The sequence below is a fragment of the Caretta caretta genome, chromosome 25 (assembly GCF_965140235.1).
Source record: "Caretta caretta isolate rCarCar2 chromosome 25, rCarCar1.hap1, whole genome shotgun sequence".
In the NCBI taxonomy this organism is placed as follows: domain Eukaryota; kingdom Metazoa; phylum Chordata; order Testudines; family Cheloniidae; genus Caretta; species Caretta caretta.
Window position 1 is genome coordinate 10,000,001 of NC_134230.1, and position 20,852 is coordinate 10,020,852.

General features: G+C 53.8%; 1 protein-coding gene across 4 annotated transcripts in view; it reads right to left on the bottom strand.

Annotated features, from left to right (window-relative positions):
- LOC125627112 (uncharacterized) overlaps nt 1–20,852 on the bottom strand; it is a 235,686-nt gene that overhangs the window by 5,131 nt on the left and 209,703 nt on the right. For 3 of the 4 annotated variants that reach the window (XM_048830917.1, XM_075123160.1, XM_075123159.1), the window contains 3 exons: nt 9,114–9,316; nt 6,590–6,676; nt 2,734–2,959 (listed from right to left, as the gene is read on the bottom strand). In XM_048830917.1, coding sequence (XP_048686874.1) covers nt 2,734–2,959; nt 6,590–6,673 — 310 coding nt within the window. In that variant the 5' untranslated portion in view covers nt 6,674–6,676; nt 9,114–9,316. Of the gene's footprint in view, nt 1–2,733; nt 2,960–6,589; nt 6,677–9,113; nt 9,317–9,966; nt 10,122–20,852 lie in introns of those variants that run through there. The other variant, XM_048830918.2, reaches the window with a different exon arrangement.

Genomic DNA, 20,852 nt, shown 5'->3' on the forward strand with positions numbered 1-20,852 from the left:
TCACCCAGGTGATGGCTGGACCTCAAGATGCTGGGTCCTGGCTAGGAGGCGGAGACACAGCTCAGGCATGTCTTGGCTCAGTGTTGGACTGGCAGCTAGTCTCCCTCCTGCCCTGGCCCCTGCTTTTTGGGAAGCCTTTGTTGGTTCCCTTCCCCCTTAATCAGAGGCTTGACCCAACTCTTTTGCTGGCTTTGGGAGAACAGTCAGAGCCAGGAGCAGTCAGTCTCCACAAGGATGAAGCAGCATGGGAAGGGCTGGGAGAGATGTGCTCCTGGGAAATCTGGAACAAAGAATTGCCAAACCAGGGTTCATCTCATCCAGCATCCTATTGGATGGCAGCCTGTACTAGCTGCTCCACAGGGAAGTGCAAGACACCCACTTCTGGGCAACTCTAGAACCATTTGCTTGAGCATAAGAACATCCTCCTCCTAATCAGAGGCAGCTAGAGATTGGATTCCCTCCTGAAGCAGGATGGCTTATATCTGATATGCTAGATAACGAAATTCATTAGACTCTAGAGTTATTGCCACAATGTCATTGTCACAGGCTAGTTACGCCCAATGTTAAAAAAGTAGTTTTATTTACCAGCGTTAAAGTGTTGCCTCGTAATTGCGTTGAATGGTCCCTTGTTTTTGGTTACGAGCCAAGTAAGTAGGCGCTCAAGACTGACCTTGATCGCACTCATTTTTTGGATCTATAGCCCATCTTCTCCCTAAACTACACATCCCACATCTTTTCACGCATACAGAAGCCTTTCCAGGCCTCTGATAATTTGTTACTCATCTCTGAAACCCCTCTCGTTCTGCTCTGAGACAGGGTGACCAAGAACTCTCAAGATGCCAGGAGTACAGGCATTGATTTAGAAAAGGTTTTGTCAGGGGCTCTCTAGCTCAGGGGTTCTCAAACTGGGGATTGGGACCCCCTCAGGGGGTCACAAGGTTATTACGTGGGGGGGGGCCGCGAGGTGTCAACCTCCATCCCAAACTCTACGTTGCCTCCAGCATTTATAATGGTGTTATAAATTTAAAAACTTTTTAATAAGTTTAAGGGGGGTGTTGCAGACAGAGGCTTGTTATGTGAAAGGGGTCACCAGTACAGAAGTTTGAGAACCACTGCTCTAACTTATTCCCTATGCAGAATTATTAAGTTAACTTTTTTCCACCCCTGCCTCTGCACGTTCAGCAGAGACCTGCCCGCTGTGACACCCGGCTACTCCCCAAGTCATTACAGTTACTTAGGGCCCTCTCAGATACTGAAAAAGAATCTGAACGATGCATCAGCTGGCATCTGTCAATGCCAGCTTCCACCCCACATTGTGCTATTCATTCCCCTGCCTGGGTTAGGTTCCCTCTGTCTTCTCCAGCCTAATGCAAATTTTATCCCCCTCACTCCTTGCCCTCTTTTCAAGATCATTAGTGTATTAAAAGCTTGAGTTCAAGGAAAGGATGCCCGTGTTTCTGGAGCTGAAGTCCAGGTTTCAAGCCTTAACTCCCCATCTACTTTTCACATACAATGAAGGGGGGGGGGGTCTTGCTTGCATAATTTAGGCAGCTTAGCGTTGAGTCCCATTAGCTGGCAGTGGCATTTCCATGCAACACGAGCAGCAAAGCTAGACTAATGTCTTCTGGGCGAGCCGGACACTAGCTGCATGACTCATAGGCCCAATGCTCCAGCCTTGCCTAAAAAATCCAGCTCTGCTCCTCTGCTGTGAGACCCTCCTGCAAGAGGAAGGGTGACCCACAGAGTCTCCTAGTTAGTCAGGAGTGAGCTGCCATTTTATCCAACCAGCAACAGGGCAACGTATGTAGGTCCTAGTACCAGCCAGGGGAGCCCGTGAGGGTTTTAAGCAAACAGATTCCTACCTGGAGGAGAGGTGACTTAACTCCAAGCTTGCCGACAGATGTAAAGTGAGCCACTTGCGGCGTTAGCTTAGCCTGACTGTTCCTCCAGCAGTCAGCCCATAGGAAGCAGTGGTTATTCGGGAGAAGGTGGACTGGGGCCAGGACATTTTCTGATTTGAGGAACTAGCCTCTCACATTTGCAGACGTCAGTTCAAATCCCACCTGGGAGCAGGAGGGCCAAGTATCTGTGGCCTCAGCCTAGCCCCATTTGGAGTGTCGCCACTATTAAGCCAGCACACCGTTTTGTCATGTAGTCTACGCAGGACCAGAAGAGGAGGGAGGAGTGCTGCAGGGAACAGGGAAGGGGACCCGTGCTAAGATGATTGGCAGCTCCCAGCCACGGGGGCCGGACCAGCTCAGCTGGAGTTCTATAGTTGAATCTCCAAGGATTCATTCAGATATTACAGCAGAGATCATTGCTGGGAGCCCCTAGCCTGCGGGGCTCGTCTAACAGCTCACCCTGTGGGACCTGTGACAAGGTTCCCACTATAAGCTTGCCAGGCAGAGGCAGCCAAACACCTCCCCTTTCACCCCCAGGAAGGTCAGGGCCACAGTTTTAAAGGACTGCCCAGTGACTCTGGGTGTGGGTACTCAACGTAAGACTCCAGCTCTTGGGAAATCCAGCCCCTTTCAGGCCTCTCACACCAGGTACCTAAAGGAGGCCAGGAGAGCATTTTCCCCGCAGCATGGGCCATTCCGCCCGACGGTTCGTGCCCCAGGAGCAGCGACTCAGCACGCATGTGCCAGGCCTGCTGCACGCCCACCTTACGCTCTGCAGATCCAGGCTGCTCACCCATCCACTGCTTAGTTCTGCATCACGGAGAGTTCTTACCCTCAGGGATCCCGCTCTGACCCATGCTGTCTGCCGGCAGGTAGCCGAGGGCACGCTGGAACCTGGAGGGGATGATGGCGAACAGGAGGTGTGCCAGTCTGCCAAGACGCTTCTTGGCGCGCCGCACAGGCCTGTCAGGGGAAGGGGCGTGATAGTCCTGGCTGCCAATGTTCTCCACAGGGAGAGAGGAGCCACCCCAGGCCGAAATCTTGTGGAGAAGCCGGACCTGAGAACACGAGTTAGACTGTCAGAAAGCGTTCAAATAACTTGAGTTGTAAAATCCGCCCCCCATCATTGCAGGCTGGGCCTAGTTGGTTCGAGTCCAACCACCTCACTCATTGCTGATCCTAGGGCTTTAACCAGCAAGGCTCACTGCCATCCATCTGCCAAGCCCTTTCTACGGCCGAGGAGCGTTGCACAGGGCACAGAGGTTAACGACGCTCAGCAAGCCACTGGCAGAGCTGCAATCAAACACGGGAGATGCAGTGCCTAGCCCCCTAAGGGATTATTGCAAGAAGGCACCGTGGAGTTGCTCTTAGGAAGCACTTATTGCTCTGGCTCGCTACATTTCATTCGTTTCAGTGTCATTTTTGCAGGGCACCCTTCCGCGATGAAGGGCTAGTTTCTAGCAGCTGGGGAAGAAAGGCGAGGGGCTTAGACGCTTCCCGTTTGGCATGTTCATGACTTCCTCTCTCCACCGAGTCCCAGGGGCTCAGGGCTTAATTTGTAATGCCAGAGGGGCTGGGGCACAATCAATTTTTTTACTTCCATAACTAGAGCAGCAAGCCCAGAGGTGCCGGGGCCATGAACTGCCAAGCTCTGGCACAAATTAAGCCCTGCCTGGGCCACTTATACCCCTAGCCCCCCTCCCAGAAGCCAGACGATAGGAAGGGGTCAGCTCTCCCTGCTCTCAGTTTAGTTCTGACGGCGGAGGGTCCCCGGATGGCTGCGGGAAGGGAAACAGGGTGGGGAGGCATGGGCGATAGTTTCTTCTTCTCCCCGGCCAAGCCACCGCACCTGTAACCTCTTCCCCACTCCTCGCTTCGATCGGCTGGGTGTAGGGAGGTGTTTGTAATAACGTCATCCAGGGAGCGCACCCTGGGGATGGGGCCTGGGCAGGTCAGAGAGGCCTTGTTCATTACAGGTGGTAGCTGCCTTCCCCCTGCCCCCACCAAAGAGTCACCAGGACCCACGCTACTGTTGGAAGCGCTAGTAGCCGAGCCTGGGCCAGTGAGTACCCAAGTGAACGTGGCAGGGGGCCAGCTGCCTTTTCGGACTGCTCACGACCGGCCTGTGGAGAGCAAGGCTGGCTGCGGGGTACGTGAGGCCTCGTGGGCGCCCCGTGGAAGGAGCTGGCTGATCAGACCCGTGCCATCCCACAGGCTCACTTGCCCTCCTGGCCAGAGCCATGGGGGTGGGGAGGTGGTCAGAAGTATTTATGGTCCAGTTCACTAGAAGTTTCACCAGTCCTGCTATGCCAGCCAGCCCCATCTAGCGTGGATGCAGCTTATACTGACACAGGAGGACTTCTGTTGGTGCTGCGGTCTTCAGAAAGGACTTTACTGGTATAGCTCTTTCTCCAGCAAGAGCCAGCCCTCACCGACACTTTCCAGAGCAGAGCTGCCCTAGGGGGGCTAGGCGCACCATCCCCTTGACTTCGGATGGATTCTTGTCCCTGAGTGACAAATGCATTTGAAAATCCCAGCCATTGCATGCCCGGGGCAGGGCTGGACGGACCCAGGCATCCTGCGAACAGGGCTCAGACCCAGCAGGACCAGGCGTCTGGCCCGTGGGGGAGGGTATTGTTGAAATCTCAACAGGGCAGCCCCACTTGCTGTTCAGTGGGGATGGACACAGGCTCTGCACGTGATCAGGTGGAGCACTTTGGGTGCGTCTACACTGGTGCCGGAGGGTGTAACTGCAGAACACCAAGGCATTCACACACCAGTTCTGATGGAGCCAGTGCACTAACAGGAGCAGTGTAGCTGTGGGTCCTGGAGGGTGGGCAGGGCTGGGCACCCAGTAAGTACCTAGGGTTTCAGGGGGGACTGGACTCAGGGTGCCCCCGCCCTTTGTACTACCATGGCTACACCACTATTCCCAGTGGGCTAGCTCGATTGCAAGCTGGGAATTACGCCTCCAAGTCCAGTGTAGACGTACCATTGGACTAGCTACTCCAGCCGCCCCCTGCCTTGGCAAGATGGCTCTAGAGGGACTTATTTCACTGCCTGACCCAGCAAGGGCTCCCCTTTCCCAGAACAGGAGGCGGGGGACACTTTGCAGGAGGAAGTGGGCAGAGCCACAGGCTGGCGGTTGGCTGGGCCTGGGACGAGCCAGGCCCCCAGCTCAGACACACATCATGTGCACCAAGTGCTGCCAGCCTGCAGGGAAGTTACCGCCGGCCACCACGCGGTGGCAGAGCCCAGAGGAGAACGGCGGTCACCAAGAACGAAGGCTGTGCAGGAAGAGCTCTGGTAATGCCAGGCCAAGGCAGGAAGCACAACCCAACAAGGGGATGGGCAGAGTGTCTGCACATGTGGGCCACTCAGGCATGTCCACTCAGGGACAACATCACAGGATGCAAGGCTTCCCCACCGGAAGACGCTCTGGGGGAAGCGCACTGGGCTGGGAGCCAGGAGAGCACAGGCCCTGGTCTCACCAGTTCTAGGGAACACCAGCCACGCGTTGGTGCACTTCACCTTGTCACTGCCTCAGGCCTTGTCTTTGCCCTGCTCCTGCTACCATCTAGAGAAACAGGAGGGTGGAGGAGGGATAGCTCAGTGGTTTGAGCATTGGCCTGCTAAACCCAGGGTTATGAGTTCAATCCTTGAGGGGGCCCAATTAGGAATCTGGGGCAAAAATTGGGGATTGGTCCTGCTTTGAGCAGGGGGTTGGACTAGATGACCTCCTGAGGTCCCTTCCAACCCTGATATTCTAGGAGACTTAGCTCAGGGGCTGAGACACCTTTCCCCAGCACTAATCCAAAGTATTGTTTCCAACGGAAGTGGACACTGATGTAGCTGTTTGTGTCAGCTCTTGTACAAGCTTGTTGGCATCACAGGGTCTTGCACAAAATGGGGCCTCTATAATCCAGGAGCAACCCAGGTCTGAGCCATGGCAGTCAAGTTTTGTCCCGCACCCCAGGAGATATTTCACACGTGTTGAATGATGTAATCGGCAGAGGGACCCCACTTAGTGCAGAGCTGTCCCCCTTTAATGGAGGCTGGGTCAGAGATGGAAGTGGGTGAGCCTTGGCTAACAGAGCCAGGTCTTTTCGCTTAAGCGGTGGAGAAGTCCTGGGTGCCAATCACTGTGACAACCTACCCAGGTGCCCAGCATTACACGGGCAAGTTTGTTAACATACCATAGGCTCGGTCCCACAACCGGCACCATCTACCCAGAGCAGGGTCAGGGCTGGGGCCCGAACTTGGCAGCTCTGCCGGGTAGGCGCTCAGTGCGGGAGTCTGAATGGAAAACTGCCGCAGTAAACAGGGGTGGAGGCGTACTCCCAGCCCGGTTATATCCCAGGGAGCAAGCGGTCAGCGCCAGGCCACCTACCCAGCACGTGCCACAGTAACTTCTCGTGGCCATAAGGCAGGAGTGCAGACAACTTTCCACAGCCCGGCCAGGCACAAGACAGTCGTTAAAGCAAACCCTTAACGTCTCAGCTGGGTAGGGACTAGAGCACAAAGCAAGGGGGTGGCATGAGGACTGCCGCACCAAGGGGGAGGGGCGAAGAGGTGAAAAGCAGCAGGAGCAAAGAGGAACATGGTGGGGGAGAAGCTACAGGGCCTAAAACCAGGCAAGCCCCCAGCTCAGATTCACCCAGCACTGCCGCTGGTGGGGGGTTACTTACCAGGGAAGTGAAGAGCCCCAGCCGAGCAATTTGGCGGAAGAACCTGGCAAGTGAGGATTCAGAGTCTGTCCGGACAGCTGGCATCTCCTAAACCCAGAGAGAGAAGGGTAGTTAGAAGAGCCAGACCCCACCCCCATACCTTGCCCGTTGCCTCCCAGGGAACCTGGCCCCTGTCACCTGAGGGAGCTCTCTTTTCTCTGGGCTGGCCTGGGGGGCCATGGACTCAATTTACTGCTGCAAGACAGGTGACAGGCTGGAGGATACAGAAGCCTGGCTTGGCCTTACCCCCCCCCCCCCCAGCACATTAGCTACATATTGGTTCTGACACAGCTGCTCTGCGTTGTGATGATGAGCTGCCAGACTCAATCAGCACAGCTCCCTGCAGGCTTTGCCTCATTGCAGGGCAGAGCTTCCCCAGCTGAGGGAGTGGCCTTAGGGGACTTCTCCTGGGAGCATGGAGATCAGGGCTCCCTGGGGATGTGCTTTGGGCTGGATTCACTGGCGCTCTGCTCTTTGTGTGGGCATTTCCCCCAGGTGGTGCCAGGTTTGTGAGCCACTGGCGTTTCACACCAACTTCCCACCGGGGCGAATAACCACACAAGATGCAGGAGGCTGGAGAATTGGGGCCAGATTTTTAAAGGTGTTTAGGTGCTTAAAGATGCAGATAGGCACCTAGTGGGATTGACAGTCTGGATTTTTAGGCACCTAAATACCTTTGCAAATCGGGCCATTGGGTGGTGCTGTTGCAGTGACTGTGGAATATGAATTCATGGGGGCCCTTTCCAGGTAGGGCCTGGAGTTGATTATATGCCCAGCTGAAACTGGGCAATTCTACCACAAGGGTTTTTCTCTGTGCGATTACTGTGACTACCAAGGCCAGTACCAATTCCCCTGCCCGTGAAGGGCGCTAGAATGGGGAGAATGAGGCTTTGGCTCGGACCCCAGCTGAGATCAGGGTCACACCGTGCTAGGCGCTCTATAGACACCTGTGTTGGCAAGGTCTGTGACTTTATCACGATACTTGGTGTTTTTCTTAAAGCCCCAGCTCCTGGAGGCATGTGATGGGTGAAAATCTCAGCTTTTCTATAGGTAAAATAAATTTCTAGCTCTCAGATTGCAGAAATTGCTTGAAAACGTGGCCTGGGTGCAACCTAAAGGCTGAGAAAGCAGAAGGCAAAGAACCTCCCGAGGTATTATATTTTAAAGTCTCGTGGTTTCAGGAGGGGCTGACTTATGATTTTTTGAACCTTTGGGGTGGGCGGTGCTGAGGGACAATTGAAGTAGACAAGACCAACAACAGGGGAGAGAACAGAAGCATCAGTATCTCCAGCAAGGATCATTAGCCCCAAAGGGCAGCTGGCCAAAGGGCACAGATGGGATGTGAGTGCCGCAAGAGGATCTGTGGGCTAGGGGCGAACCACGGGCCCTTGCTGGGGGAGGGTGCCAAGACCGCGTGTTGGATTCTGACACATCAATTAAAATACACTTTGGGATAGTGATGTTTCTACAGCTTCTATTTTTCAGGGTGGGGAAGGCAAAGAAGGTCTGAGCCTCACTTTATCCTCCCACTCAGCTAACCTCCCAGACGCTGCCATGCTGAGTCCCACAAAAGCTGCAGGCCACACGGAGGAGGTGAGGAGCAGGACCCCACCTCACAGTGTGCTATTATATTAACATGGGGGTGTTGTTACGCCCCTTCCTTTCTCCAGATGGACACTGCAGCTCGAGAGGGGTAACCCTGGAAAGATTTAAGTCAAGCAACCTAGAATTCTGGGGCTTAGCGGAGCTTATCTGAAACGCGGAGTGCAAGCCAGCGGTGTTTGACACTTCCCACACCGGGGTCCTAGCCAAACGGTTCAGAGGGATCTGAGCCCATCTGGAAATTCCCCAAGGGCAGCTGTCCCCATGGGGTCATTCCCGCTGCTCTGCTGCCAGCCCAGCTCAGCTCAAGATGCATCAAAGGGAATGGGCACGTTTTTGCCTGGGTGAATTGAATGGAGGTTCAGACTGAAGGTATGTTTACACCGCAGACAGGGGCATGACTGCAACATGTGTAGACGTACTACACACCTGGATCTAGCTAGCTTGAAGAACATCCGCAGTGAAGCTTGTACAGCTCCACCCAGAGCCCTGTGTACGGACTCCCCCATGCAGCCGCGCCCTCGCTGCTAGATCAAAGCGAGCTCGGGTACGTCCGGGGGGGCTGCAGTCTCACCTCTGATCGCAGTGCAGACCTCCCCTTCGTTTCAATCTGGGGCACAAATTTAGGCCAGTTCTTATTTCCTCTGCACTGGGGTGGGGTCCCAGCTGAGGGCCTGCTCTCACTGAAACCCAGAGGGCCTCTAGTGAGCAGTCTTGGGAACTCAGTCCTCTGGAAAGCGCCGTCTGCACTCGAAAGGTCACCCGCAAGGAAGTGGAGCTAATGGGACGGAATAAAAGCGAGTAACAATACAGCAGACAGGTCTTTATTAGGGCGGATTCAGCTGGACGGTGCTAGGAGCAGGGACCAGCGACCCCTGGTTACCCCGTTCAGCCGGAAGCTGGTAAACACAGTGTAGTGCAGCAATCGAGACCGCTTGCTTCTCCGCGTTCTTCACTCTGGTTCAAGTGCCAGAACAGATGTATCGCAGCCTTTCTGCAGCTGTTCCCAGAGCAGGCTTCATTAGCAAACCCTCTCCCGTGGGGACCTTCACAGGGCAGTGCCATTCTGCGTCTCCACCTCCGCCTCTGTGCAGGGAGAGAAGGATAAAAGACCCGCACCCTTTGGGAATGATTTCAAGGTCTCTCTATAGGCTCCCACACCGATGGGGCCACACCACTGTAACTGCATGGTTGCCCCCCCCCCAAGTCATTCATGAATGAATATTTTGTGGCTTTGTTGGATTCAGTGATGGTTGAGACAGCTCCTCATCTCTGGAGTGAGAACTGCCCCCCCTGCAGAGAGGCCTCGGCCCCTCCGGCCCTGCATATAGGGAGAGAAATACAAGGAGTTGCTGAAAAGAAGCAATTAAAATTGAATAAGGAATGAATAACAGCAAAGATACTAGCTGGGGTTTCTGGGCCAAATGTTCGCAGAGCAGTGGCTTTGTAACTAAATGTGCTAGAGAACCTACCTGGCCTGAATGTTAACGTGGAAGTGTGAAGGGAAGAAAAAGAAAAAGAAAAAAGAAAGAAAGACAGACAAGTGATCCGACCCTTAGACAAGCATTTACTTCTTGCTATCAACATACACTGCCCCCCTTGCTCCCCATACCTTATGCCTATGGGACTCAGCTCTGGAAAAGCCAATGCTCTATTGATTGATTTCCCCCCCCTTTGTATCTTGCAGCCAAGTGCTCTCCACTTGCCGAATGCCCCGCAGCCCCCGGGGACAGCACCTGCTCCGGCGCCTTGCTTCTTGGACAAAGAATTCCCCTCTGCTCTTCTCCAAGCGGTGGCAGGAACCCACCTATGTAAGCGGCCCCTAGACAGGCTCCACTTGAGAAGGCGAGCGGGAGCTGAGGTTAGGGGGCTGGGTGTCCCCTCCTCTCTCCCCTGCTCTGCTTTGTATGGGTCAGCTGATGAATAATCTCTTGTTCAGGGAGAGCAGATGCAGCCCTGGCTGTCTGGCAATAGTCATCACGGAGCGTCACTGAGGGGGGAGCAATCCGGGCTCGGTGGAGAGTACAAATTAGAGGAGGCTGCTCCATGGAGCTGGGGAACTAAGCACCTGGCTCCCAGGCACGGAGGAGAGGAGCCAGTTTATCTTCCGGCTGGAGATGTCTGTCTGGGATCCCGCGAGGCTCTGCTGGAGCTCCCCCCGCGGCAAATGCGCCCAAGACGTCTTCACTTACGTGGTGACACCCGACCGCATCCCACAGTTCTTCATCCCCTCGCTGGCCATCCAGGAGGACCACAGGCTCTTCAGCAAGGGGAAGGAGCAGCTGTGGAGGCCAGGCCTGGGGCAGCCCGAGCAGAAGGCCAGGAGGAGCAGCTCAGACCCCACCATGAAGAACGGGCGTGCCCTCCGGGGCTCCGTGCCGTGCTGCTCCAGTGCAGAGCTGGCTGCCCGGGTGGAGGATATGCCAGACCCTGTCACCCGGGCAGCCCTGTCCCTGCCCCACTTGCCCAAGATCACCACCCCTTATGGTTTTGTCACCCTAGGGGAGAGCCCCCAAGTGACCAACGAGGAGGCCTTGTTTTTCCACTTGGACTTAGCTTTCTCCAGGTGCCCTGGTGCCAAGAAACACCCTGTCACCCAGGAGCAGCCGGGAAACTGCCGAGACCCCGCGGCACCCATCGCCCACGCAGCCGGTCGCTCTTGGAGGAGTGGCTGCTTGAGAGACTGCAGGCTGCACGGTTCTCAGCAGCCCAGTTGCAAGGGTAGAAAAGGGAGGCAGGGCTGTGATCGACCAGCCAGGCCCCGCTTGCCCGGAAGAAGACAGATCACAGATGTGCTGGGGAGAGGAGAGGCAGAGGACACAGAAGGCAAGCAGAAATCTCTGCCCTTAGAAACTGCCTGTCAGAGGAGCTACTCCAGCCCAGAGCTCCCTGCCACCACCAAGAGGAACTTTTTCCAAAGGGTCCTGAAGAAGCACTTTGCACATCTCAGACATCTCAAACATAGACATTTTCCTCTCCACTGATCTTGTGTAGCAGCGCCTGGGAAGCAGGGTCTACTCTGGGGTGTATTCCCCAATGCCATGAAATTCTACCCTGTGGCTGGGCTTCTGGACATAAACACAAGAGCTCTGGACATTTTACTCTACCCACAAATGTGAAAATGGTGCAAGGAGCTGGCTGAAGTGTGTGCACTGCTGCCTTCTGCTGGGGGAGGGGGGGAATCCGAACTGCTCCACTGAGGGTCATAGGCCCTACACTGCCAGCAGTTCACTGAGATTCTCTTCAGTGTGAGGGGTGAGTCCTGTGTAGGGAGATATCTTCTCTCCTTGCTGTTGTTGCAGTGTGCAGCCCAGGTACAGTGCTGCAGCCCAAGGGGGCGGTAGATTTGATTGCAATGCCGTGTATCTTTATAAAGGTGGAGACTTTTACTCTGTGCACAAGTGCCTTTTCTCCCTTAGTGTCTGTCCTGGCATTTGTGTATCAATAAAGTATTTTTGCACCAACTCAAATTCCCTTCCATGTGATGGCTGTGCCTCGCACTGTACAGCGGGTCCCTTTGAAAACGATGCTACGGTCTCAGTAGAAGAAAAGAGAGTCGTGTTCTAAAAACCCCTTGCCCTCCTGTTGGCCGAATGCAAAACCCACTAGCAGAATACGCTTTTAGCACCTGATGCTGGCTGGCAAATTTTCCATTTCTTTAGAACTTAGGGTGAGAAGGGGAATATTTTCCAACCTCAGCACGGTGGGGAAAGCACAAGGGATGCTAGAAGTGCGCTAAATTTCAGAGGGTAAGGCCAGAAGGGGCCAGCAGATCATGTCGTCTGACCTCCTGTATGTCCCAGGACACCAACCCCACGCTAAATCCAACACCTGGAATGAGACTGAGACTCATAGGCTATTCTGTAGGCTGAACTGCTAGCGAATAAGACACTGGCCAGTAAAGTTCCCCTCCGGTACCACAATGGCTTTCTTGCGCCTCACATTCTAAGCACAGTTTGAGTATCCGCCAATTCGCGGCAGATATTATTATTTATTTATATTGTGGTGACGCCTCATGGCCGCAGCCGAGATCAGGGCCCCACTGTGTTCTTAAAACACATGCGGTCCCTGCCCTGAAGACCTAAAGAAAACGTGGTGGAGAAGAATTGTTACCATCTTCCTTTTACTGCTGGGCAACCCAGAGAGATTGAGCCCCGGCTCCGACAAATCCCAGAGGCACAAAATGTCCCCACCCCGTGACACTGAAAGGCAATGAGATCCAGGTACCTGTGAGGGTGGTTACCCCACACTTGCCTGGAAAGGGTTAATGTAGATTGAGAAGAGGGATAATTCCCCCCCACTAGCCGCTGCTGAGGGGAATCAAGTGGCTAAGTAAATGTCCCTGAGGAGGAACAAGCTGGGCTGGGACTATAAAGACAGGAAATTGGCAGCAAAAGGGAGGTTGTAGGGAAGGGGTCTGCAGTCAGTCCCAGGGAGATGGGCATTTGGGCTACAGAGGTAGATAGCCTACAGTCACTCCCAGGGAGATGGGAGTTTGGGCTACAGAGGCAGATAGCCTACAGTCACTCCCTTGTCGGAGGGAGTTGTGGGGCTGGCAAACCCAGAATGGGGGAGAGCCAGAAGGTAAGGAAAGGCTCAGGGAGAAGGCTGTAAGGTTCAGGAGGGTGCAGACCTGGGCTGCTGACTAGAGGGTCCCTGAGCTGGACCCTGGAGTAGAGGGTGGGCCCAGGTTCCCCTACCAGCCGCTGGGGAAGTGGCATCGTCTGGGCCTGCCTGAGCATGTTCATTGGAGAAGTCTTTGACTCCCTGGAAGGAGGAAACATGCTTAGTGACTTGGCCCTTCAGCCAGGCCATGAAGAAAGAGCAGCTGGAGTTGTGGAGACTGAAAGAGTACGGCGTGCAGTGGCAGCGGAAGGGGGCCCTGGCAGGAGCTAATCCCCAGAGCAGCCAGGAGGAGGCGCCCCTAGTGGTGAGCCCACCCTGTGACGGTGCCTCATTCCCACATGTGTCTTTGAGGTCACTGGGACTCCTCGGCTGCCGAAGTGACTTGCCCAAGGTCACCCAGAAAGCTTGTGCAGCGCTGGGAGTTGATCCTCGCTCTCCGTGTCCCTTAACCAAGACAACCTCACATCACCATGCAGCAGGCTGGTGGGGGATGACTATGCTTCTCTACTTGCTCCAGGCGAGGGTGGGGAGGGCTTTGATGAGCTTTTCAAGTAACCAACTCAGAAGAATCCAACCAACCCCTGAGCTGGTCTCTTTGTTCTGATTTTAGTAGGGGGGTGGGGCTTGTATGTCAGCTGGTATCTCACCATTTGCCTGACAGTTTCCCTTTGTCGGGTCTATTGTGCTGCATCTGGCTCTTGGCTCACTGAAGGGTGGGAGCTACCGGTCACCCCAACTCTGTGCCGACCCATGGAGGAGATGAGTTGTTAGCGCCCCAATTCTAGTGTCTTATTCTTCAGCTCATTCTTTCATCTGTGGAGGCCCCAGTTCAATCCTTGGGTGCGGGCCAGGGAGGCGGCCATCACACCAGCACAGCGAAACTCACCTAAAATAAAGTTACTTCGCACTGATTAAGAAGATGCATGGACTGAACCAAAACAGAAGCAGCCGAGGTAGCCCTACAAGTAGGCCCATAACCCTGAGCAGTACCCCTCGCAGGGCCACACCTTCACTAATGTTGGGGCTGTTGGTAGGATTTTCAAGCGCGCACAGTGTTACCCTAACTCTGTTCCCCCTGAAGTCATAGAATCATAGAATATCAGGGTTGGAAGGGACCTCAGGAGGCCATCTAGTCCAACCCCCTGCTCAAAGCAGGACCAATCCCCAACTAAATCATCCCAGCCAGGGCTTTGTCAAGACGGGCCTTAAAAACCTTAAGGATACAGATTCCACCACCTCCCTAGGGAACCCATTCCAGTGCTTCACCACCCTCCTGGTGAAATAGTGTTTCCTAATATCCAACCTAGACCTCCCTCACTGCAACTTGAGACCATTACTCCTTGTTCTGTCATCTGCCACCACTGAGAACAGCCGAGCTCCATCCTCTTTGGAACCCCCCGTCAGGTAGTTGAAGGATGCTATCAAATCCCTCCCTCACTCTTCTCTTCTGCAGACTAAATAAGCCCAGTTCCCTCAGCCTCTCCTCGTAAGTCATGTGCCCCAGCCCCCTAATCATTTTCTTTGCCCTCTGCTGGACTCTCTCCAATTTGTCCACATCCTTTCTGTAGGGAGCGGGCGGCCCCAAAACTGGACGCAATACTCCAGATGTGGCCTCACCAGTGCCTTACAGAGGGTTAAGGTTGCCCTGACTTGGGCGGGAGAAGATTTAGGCCAATGCCAAGTGTGTATGTCTTGTCCGGTGGACATCAGTGGAGAACAGATTGATCCAGAGAATAGGCTGTACAATAGCAGGGGTGTTCCACGCTGATGCCAAGGTGCCTCAGGACAAATTTGGGTCTGAAAAGGGGGGGAAGCATGTTGGTTCTCTGTAAATGAACATTGCATCCTCCACTCATGTTCTGCAATAAGGAACGTCTGGACCTTGTATCATGATCAATGGGAATCACCTCCCCGGAGGGACTGTTCTTGACTGGACACCAGTGGAACAGGGAATGCTTAGGAGCTCGGCACCTAACAGGTTCCAATTGATTTCAGTGGGAGTTTGGTGCTTTTGAAAATTCCACTAGATACCTATCTGTGTCTTTTGGTGCCTAAATCCCTTTGTAAATCTGGCCCGAGATCCCCAGCCAGTGTAAATCGGCATCACTCCATTTAAAGTGGAGCGACGCTGCTTTAAATCAGCTGCAGGTCTGGCCCCATGGCTGTAAAACTGGTGTAAGTGAGAGGAGAATTAGGCACCTAATGGGCTAATGATGCAGAATTATGTCATGACAATGTTACAGATGATCCAGAAAACTTCAGGACTCTTAAAGAAAGGCAGTACATGTAATGACATAATGAATGACTCTGTTCTAGGGGGAGTACGTCCCTTTAAAGGCAACCCAGAAAGGAAACACCACAAAAACGGGCTTGTGCCTTTGTTTGTTTCTTTATTATATATTTAACTTGAAATGCATCATGTTTCCTGTTTTTGCCGGAGGACTCTTTGGGTGGCTAAGGGAAGAGGGTGAGATGCTTTAACAGAGTTGCCCGCAGTTCAGGTTGAACAGAGTGCTGAGAAAAGACCAATGAACAATAAAGAGTTTCAAACCGTCTGGATAAAAACCCCTTCCTCTCTTAATGAATCTGGTTTCACTCTTGAGGTCACTATGATGTCATAATCCTACCTGTTCTTCAGTCACCCACAGAGTCTCCCAAGGCAGACAAGAACGCCATTTCTAGCATAAACATAAGCAAGGGAAAAAATACCTTTTATTTAAAAACAAAGTACGACCCCACTAACATACACACACTTCCAACTTTCTTCCAACACCCAAAAGAGGCAAAACCATGCACAGCTCCCCGATGTTTTCTCTTTAAGCCAGACTGGCATGTAGGTCACCTTGCCCCCCTGTGTTGGACGCAGGACCAGGTGGCAGGGAGAGATACGCTGGGTCTCCAAGATGAGCATTTTTGCCCTTGCACCCAGATTTTCCAAAGTGACTTTGGGGGCACAACTTGACACCCCTTAAAGAGGCCTGGTTTTCAGAGAGCGCCCAGCCCCATCCCTCTGGAAACCAGGTCCCTTTAAGGGCTGTCAAGTTGGGGATCCAAAATCACTACTCATGTTGGAAAATCCTCTCATTGGGTCCCAGTGTGTGCATGGCAGGTGGGTGGACGGGTCAGGGTGAGCTGTCAGTGAGGTGCATGGCCCTGCTGGGTTGACAGGTGGACGCATGCCTGAGCTGGGAATGACTGGAGCTCAGAAGGGCGAGGTGCCTCATATCTATCCTCTCAGCAATGATCCCTGATATCAGACCCATGGGAAGCAGGGCTGGTGGCAGCCCCAGGGCAAGGAGCCAGCAGGGCAGTAGAAGGGATTTATTTACATAATTTTTACATCACTGCCTCACCCTCTGGCTGCTTCTTCACCTAACATCATAGAATCATAGAAGATTAGGGCTGGACGAGACCTCAGGAGGTCATCTAGTCCAACCCCCTGCTCAAAGCAGGACCAACTCCAACTAAATCATCCCAGCCAGGGCTTTGTCAAGCCGGGCCTTAAAAACCTCCAAGGAAGGAGATTCCACCACCTCCCTAGGTAACCCATTCCAGTGCTCTTTGTGTTCCTCTTTATCCTCTTTGTGTTCCACAGGGATGTTGGCCCAACAGCAGCTGCTGAAATGGGCCATCAAATGCAACTCCTGCTGTACCTGCAGAGTCACGATGTGCCCACCGCTGCACTAACCCAGGCAGTCCTGCGAAACCAGAAACAAGGCGGAAGCCATCCCGCACCGGCTTTTGGCGAGGTGTTGGTGCCCCCCACAGACGCCCAGCAGCGTCGCTGGCTTTCTTATGCCTCTCTGCTCTCCAGGGCTGCTGGAAAGAGAAGCACCCACATTCCTGCGAAGAATGGCAGCTCTTGGCAAAATTAAGGCCCGCTCGGAAGCAGGAGGTTCAAAGAAGACCTCTGATCCCGTGGGATCTCCAGCCTGACATGGCAGAGTCAAGCAGTTAGCATAGCGTGGCTGGAGTATCCTAAGGTTAGGGGGTTTTCTACAGATGCTTGCAGGATCAGTCCTCACGAATATGCATTAGAGAATAAAGTTCACCCCTTTAAACTCACAGGGTGGTGGCTGCCCTCCACAGAGGCAAATTGCACCCTCGGAGGAGTAATGTGCCTCTGTGTGAGATATTATGTATCCCCCACTGAAATCGGTGCCTGAGTGAGGGCTGCTGCATTCAGCCTTGTATTATTAGAGCATTCATTTTCTGACATCCCATTCTAGCGCACTCGGTCACAGCCAGACCCTGGGCTCTCCGCAGTGCGAGAACCAGGTCTCATTGTTGACCTCACAAGCCGTTAACTTCATTATTTTTGACCTTCTTGAGATGTTTTTTCTTTTGGCCCTCGGCAATACACGGCGTCTCTGCGCCCCTCACAAGATGTCTCGTTACAAGATGTTTCTCTGCGAGTGCTCGGCTCCCAGGTCCTCTTGATTCAGGGCACTCTTGATTCAGCTAATGAGCTGCTCAAGTGCTGAGGGGCCTGACAGCTGCTGCTTAGGACCATCTCGCTGCTGAAGATGGTTTTAGGTGGGGGCGACTAGGATCCAGCACAGTGTCCGGGTGACACAAATTACCTCATTACTTACAAATTACTTCTAGGGGCTCCCTTTCTTTTGGGTTAGATGGTTGGTTCCAACATTTATGGTGGGAGGGGTGTTGTCCTGAGACTTCTTTCTATTGCAGCATGAGCTCATGCTGCCCCTTCCCTGCTGAGCTCAAAGAAATCCTCTGCAAAGGAAAACAAGCCCCATTTTAATGTACAGATGGGGAAACGGAGGCACGTATTGGGGCAGTGACTTGCCCAGGATCACCCAATGTGTCAGTGTCACCGCTGGGAATCTAACCCAGGTCTCCCGACATCCATCCCCAGTAATTCCCTTGTAAAAAGTATTTTACGGTATTCTACGATGATGCGCCCTGCTAATGCTCGCGCAAACAACGGTGCTTTCAGCCATTGCTGTTACAGCCGACCCGGGCAGGCCCTGGGCCAGCAGCAGCAGTTTGGGTATGTGGGAGGGGGCTCAAGGCTGGGGCAGGGGGTTGGGGTGAGGGGTGGCGCTTACCTCAGGGTGGGGAGGGCTCCCGGCTCCCACCGGCAGGTCCCCGCAGCTCCTAGGTTGAGGGGCCAGGGGGCTCCGTGCGCTGCCCACACCCACAGGCACCACCCCCGCAGCTCCCATTGGCTGTTGTTCCCGGCCAATGGGAGCTGTGATGCCAGCGCTTGTGGAGGGAGCAGTGCGCGGAGTCCCACTGGCTGCCCCTTCCACTGGAGCTGCAGGGACCTGCCAGTTGGAGCTGGGTAGGGAGCCTGCCAGCCCCGCCAACCCTCTCCACCCCCCGCCAGCACCAGCAGGGGTCCCGGGCTGTGTGCTGCTGCCCGCACCCCCCACAGCGCTAGCGGGGGTCCCGGGCCATGTGCCGCCACCCGCCTCCCCCTCAGCACTTGTGGGGCCACACCCCCAGCACCTGCGGTGCCCCTGGACGGCCCCGCCCGGCCCAAGTTTTAGTTAGGGGTATATCGTAAAAGTCATGGACAGGTCATGGGCTGTGAATTTTTCTTTATTGCCTGTGACCTGTCCATGACTTTTACTAAAAATACCCGTGACTAAAACCTAGCCTTATTTACGACCCTTGGAGTCAGAGGCTCCAGTTCACAGCCGCACCCCACAGAGGAATGTTCACGCGTACACAGTCTCTGGGCTTCGGGTTAATTCCTAGGGAGCCGCAAACACCAAACTTGGTGAATTTTGCCCAGCACTAATGTAAAGGAGGAATTTTAGCCAGATGCCCTCCTCTCCTGCTTTAGCTCCTCACTTGATCTTAGATTGGGCCACGTTGTTCTTTAGGTTCCAGGAGGAAGGAGAAAGCCTCACACTTTATTGCTTGTCAGGCAGTTCCTCTTTTTGAACCCTGCGAGGACTTCTCGGGAGACGCAGTTTCTGCAAAGCAGCTGGAAGGGTTGTGCTGGCATCCCGCAGTTCTGAGCCAGCCAGTGGTGAGTGGAACATGATGCTATTCATGTGCATCTTTGCGCTATTGTTGGAGCCAGGGTTGATGAAAGGGTAAAGCAGCTTCTGTTCCATGTTACACAAAACCAACGCGGAAACATGCTGAGCTGAGCTCAGAGGGAAGCAGGAACTGAGTGAGAACTCTGGCTTGGATTGCCATGCGGCACTGCTCTCAGATCCCCCAGAAGAGAGTGCCGGGGTTCGTGCCAGGAGCCAGACAAGGGTATGAATAGATGCAGACTTCGGGACTGTTCTGAATCTGAACTGCAGTGAACTGGGTCAGAACCCACCCAAATACTATGGTGATTGTGACCGTACAAGAACCTGGACAGATAGACCAGTGTGAGGTGGGGACATGGGTTGGAGGAGATCTGTAGAGGGTCTGAATTATTCAACAATGCCCCAGCTTCTCCTTCTGCCTGTGTGACAGACATTGTCCCTGGGATCCTGGGCTAAACTCCCCAAATCCTAGGTGATGCCACTTGTCAAAGGGGGTATCCCAGGGTTGGGGAAGGAAGTCCTGGGGAAGGAAGTCCTGGGACACGTGCCTCTGCCCAAATCCAGCCCTCCCCTTTAGGCAGAAGAGTTAAACCATGGGAACAAGTGCTTTGCTTAACAACAGGACAGTCTTGTTATCTAACTCACACCAGACCCCTTGCCTGTAACGCACATTGAATCCTTAACCCCATTCAGAAGTCAGGCCCCACAAAGTCACGAGACCTTCTTGTCAACCTCGTCCTGGCGCTGGCAAAGATGGTCTTCTGCCTAGGACGCTGGACAGGGGTGCTCTGGATCCCTCATTACTGCCCTTTGACCCCACTCCCATCCCTGTTTTTCATCTGTTAGCAATAATTGCGGGGGACATCTGGCCACCCTAATCCCATTGTCACAGGGCAACCCAAATGAGACTGTTGGCTTAATTAGGGGAAAGGCAGTGAGGCCTTTAGACAAGCCTAGCCATGATCTACAGTAGAGTAAGTCTAGGGCACAGGACAAAGTTGGGGCTGTATTTTTTGTTTTGTTTTTCTTACATCGTCCAAGCAGGTTAATTACGATGACCACAATGATCAGCCCCACAGACCTAAAAATTAGGCTCCTAAATCCACATGCAGGCCCCTAAAGAGTGGTCTGATTCCTTGGGAGTGCTGAGCAAACCCTGGACTCTACTTTTTATGTTAAAGACCCTATTAATTTGCTGTATGCCCTTGTTCTACAAACGATTCATCACAACCACTCTAGTACACCGTAAGCATTAAGGCCCAGATCCACAAAGGGACTTAGCTGTTAAGTGTCTAGAAAATCACAGGAACAGCACTGGGATCCACAAAGCCTGAGTTAGCATCTAGGCTCCCCGTACACGGAACCGGGAGAAAGAGATGCACAAAAGCCAGCTCACTAGGCTGGGAGCCTCTAAGCTTGCCAGTGGGAGATGCTGCCCAGATGGGTGTACCTAAGCCCTGCCCCCGATGAAGTGAGCTGTAGCTCACGAAAGCTCATGCTCAAATAAATTGGTTAGTCTCTAAGGTGCCACAAGTACTCCTTTTCTTTTTGCGAATACAGACTAACACGGCTGTTACTCTGAAATCTCTCAGAGATAGGCACCTAAGTCCGGCCGGCAGGAAGGCACCTGGCTCTGCTAACGATCCACGAACGGGAACCCGCTGCCTGGGGGTCGATAACTTCGGTACCTATGTCATTTCTTGTGGGAAGGGCCAGAGCGGCAGAGTGAGTGCTCTAACCATGGGGCTAAAAGTAATCAGGTGGGCGTCTCCTCCTCTGGTGGCCAGATTCTGAATGGGACCCAATCTGGTAGGCAGCCTCTGAATGAGCCTATCTTCCCCTGGGCTGGGAATTGCCCCGGGGCTGAGGCAGGAGACGGGTGTCCGGACACCCAGAGGGCGGCAGCAGCGTGCATGCCCGGAGGCAGGAACACAGGCGCTGAGGGAACATTTACTCTGACAGCTTAGGCGCCGAGGGAG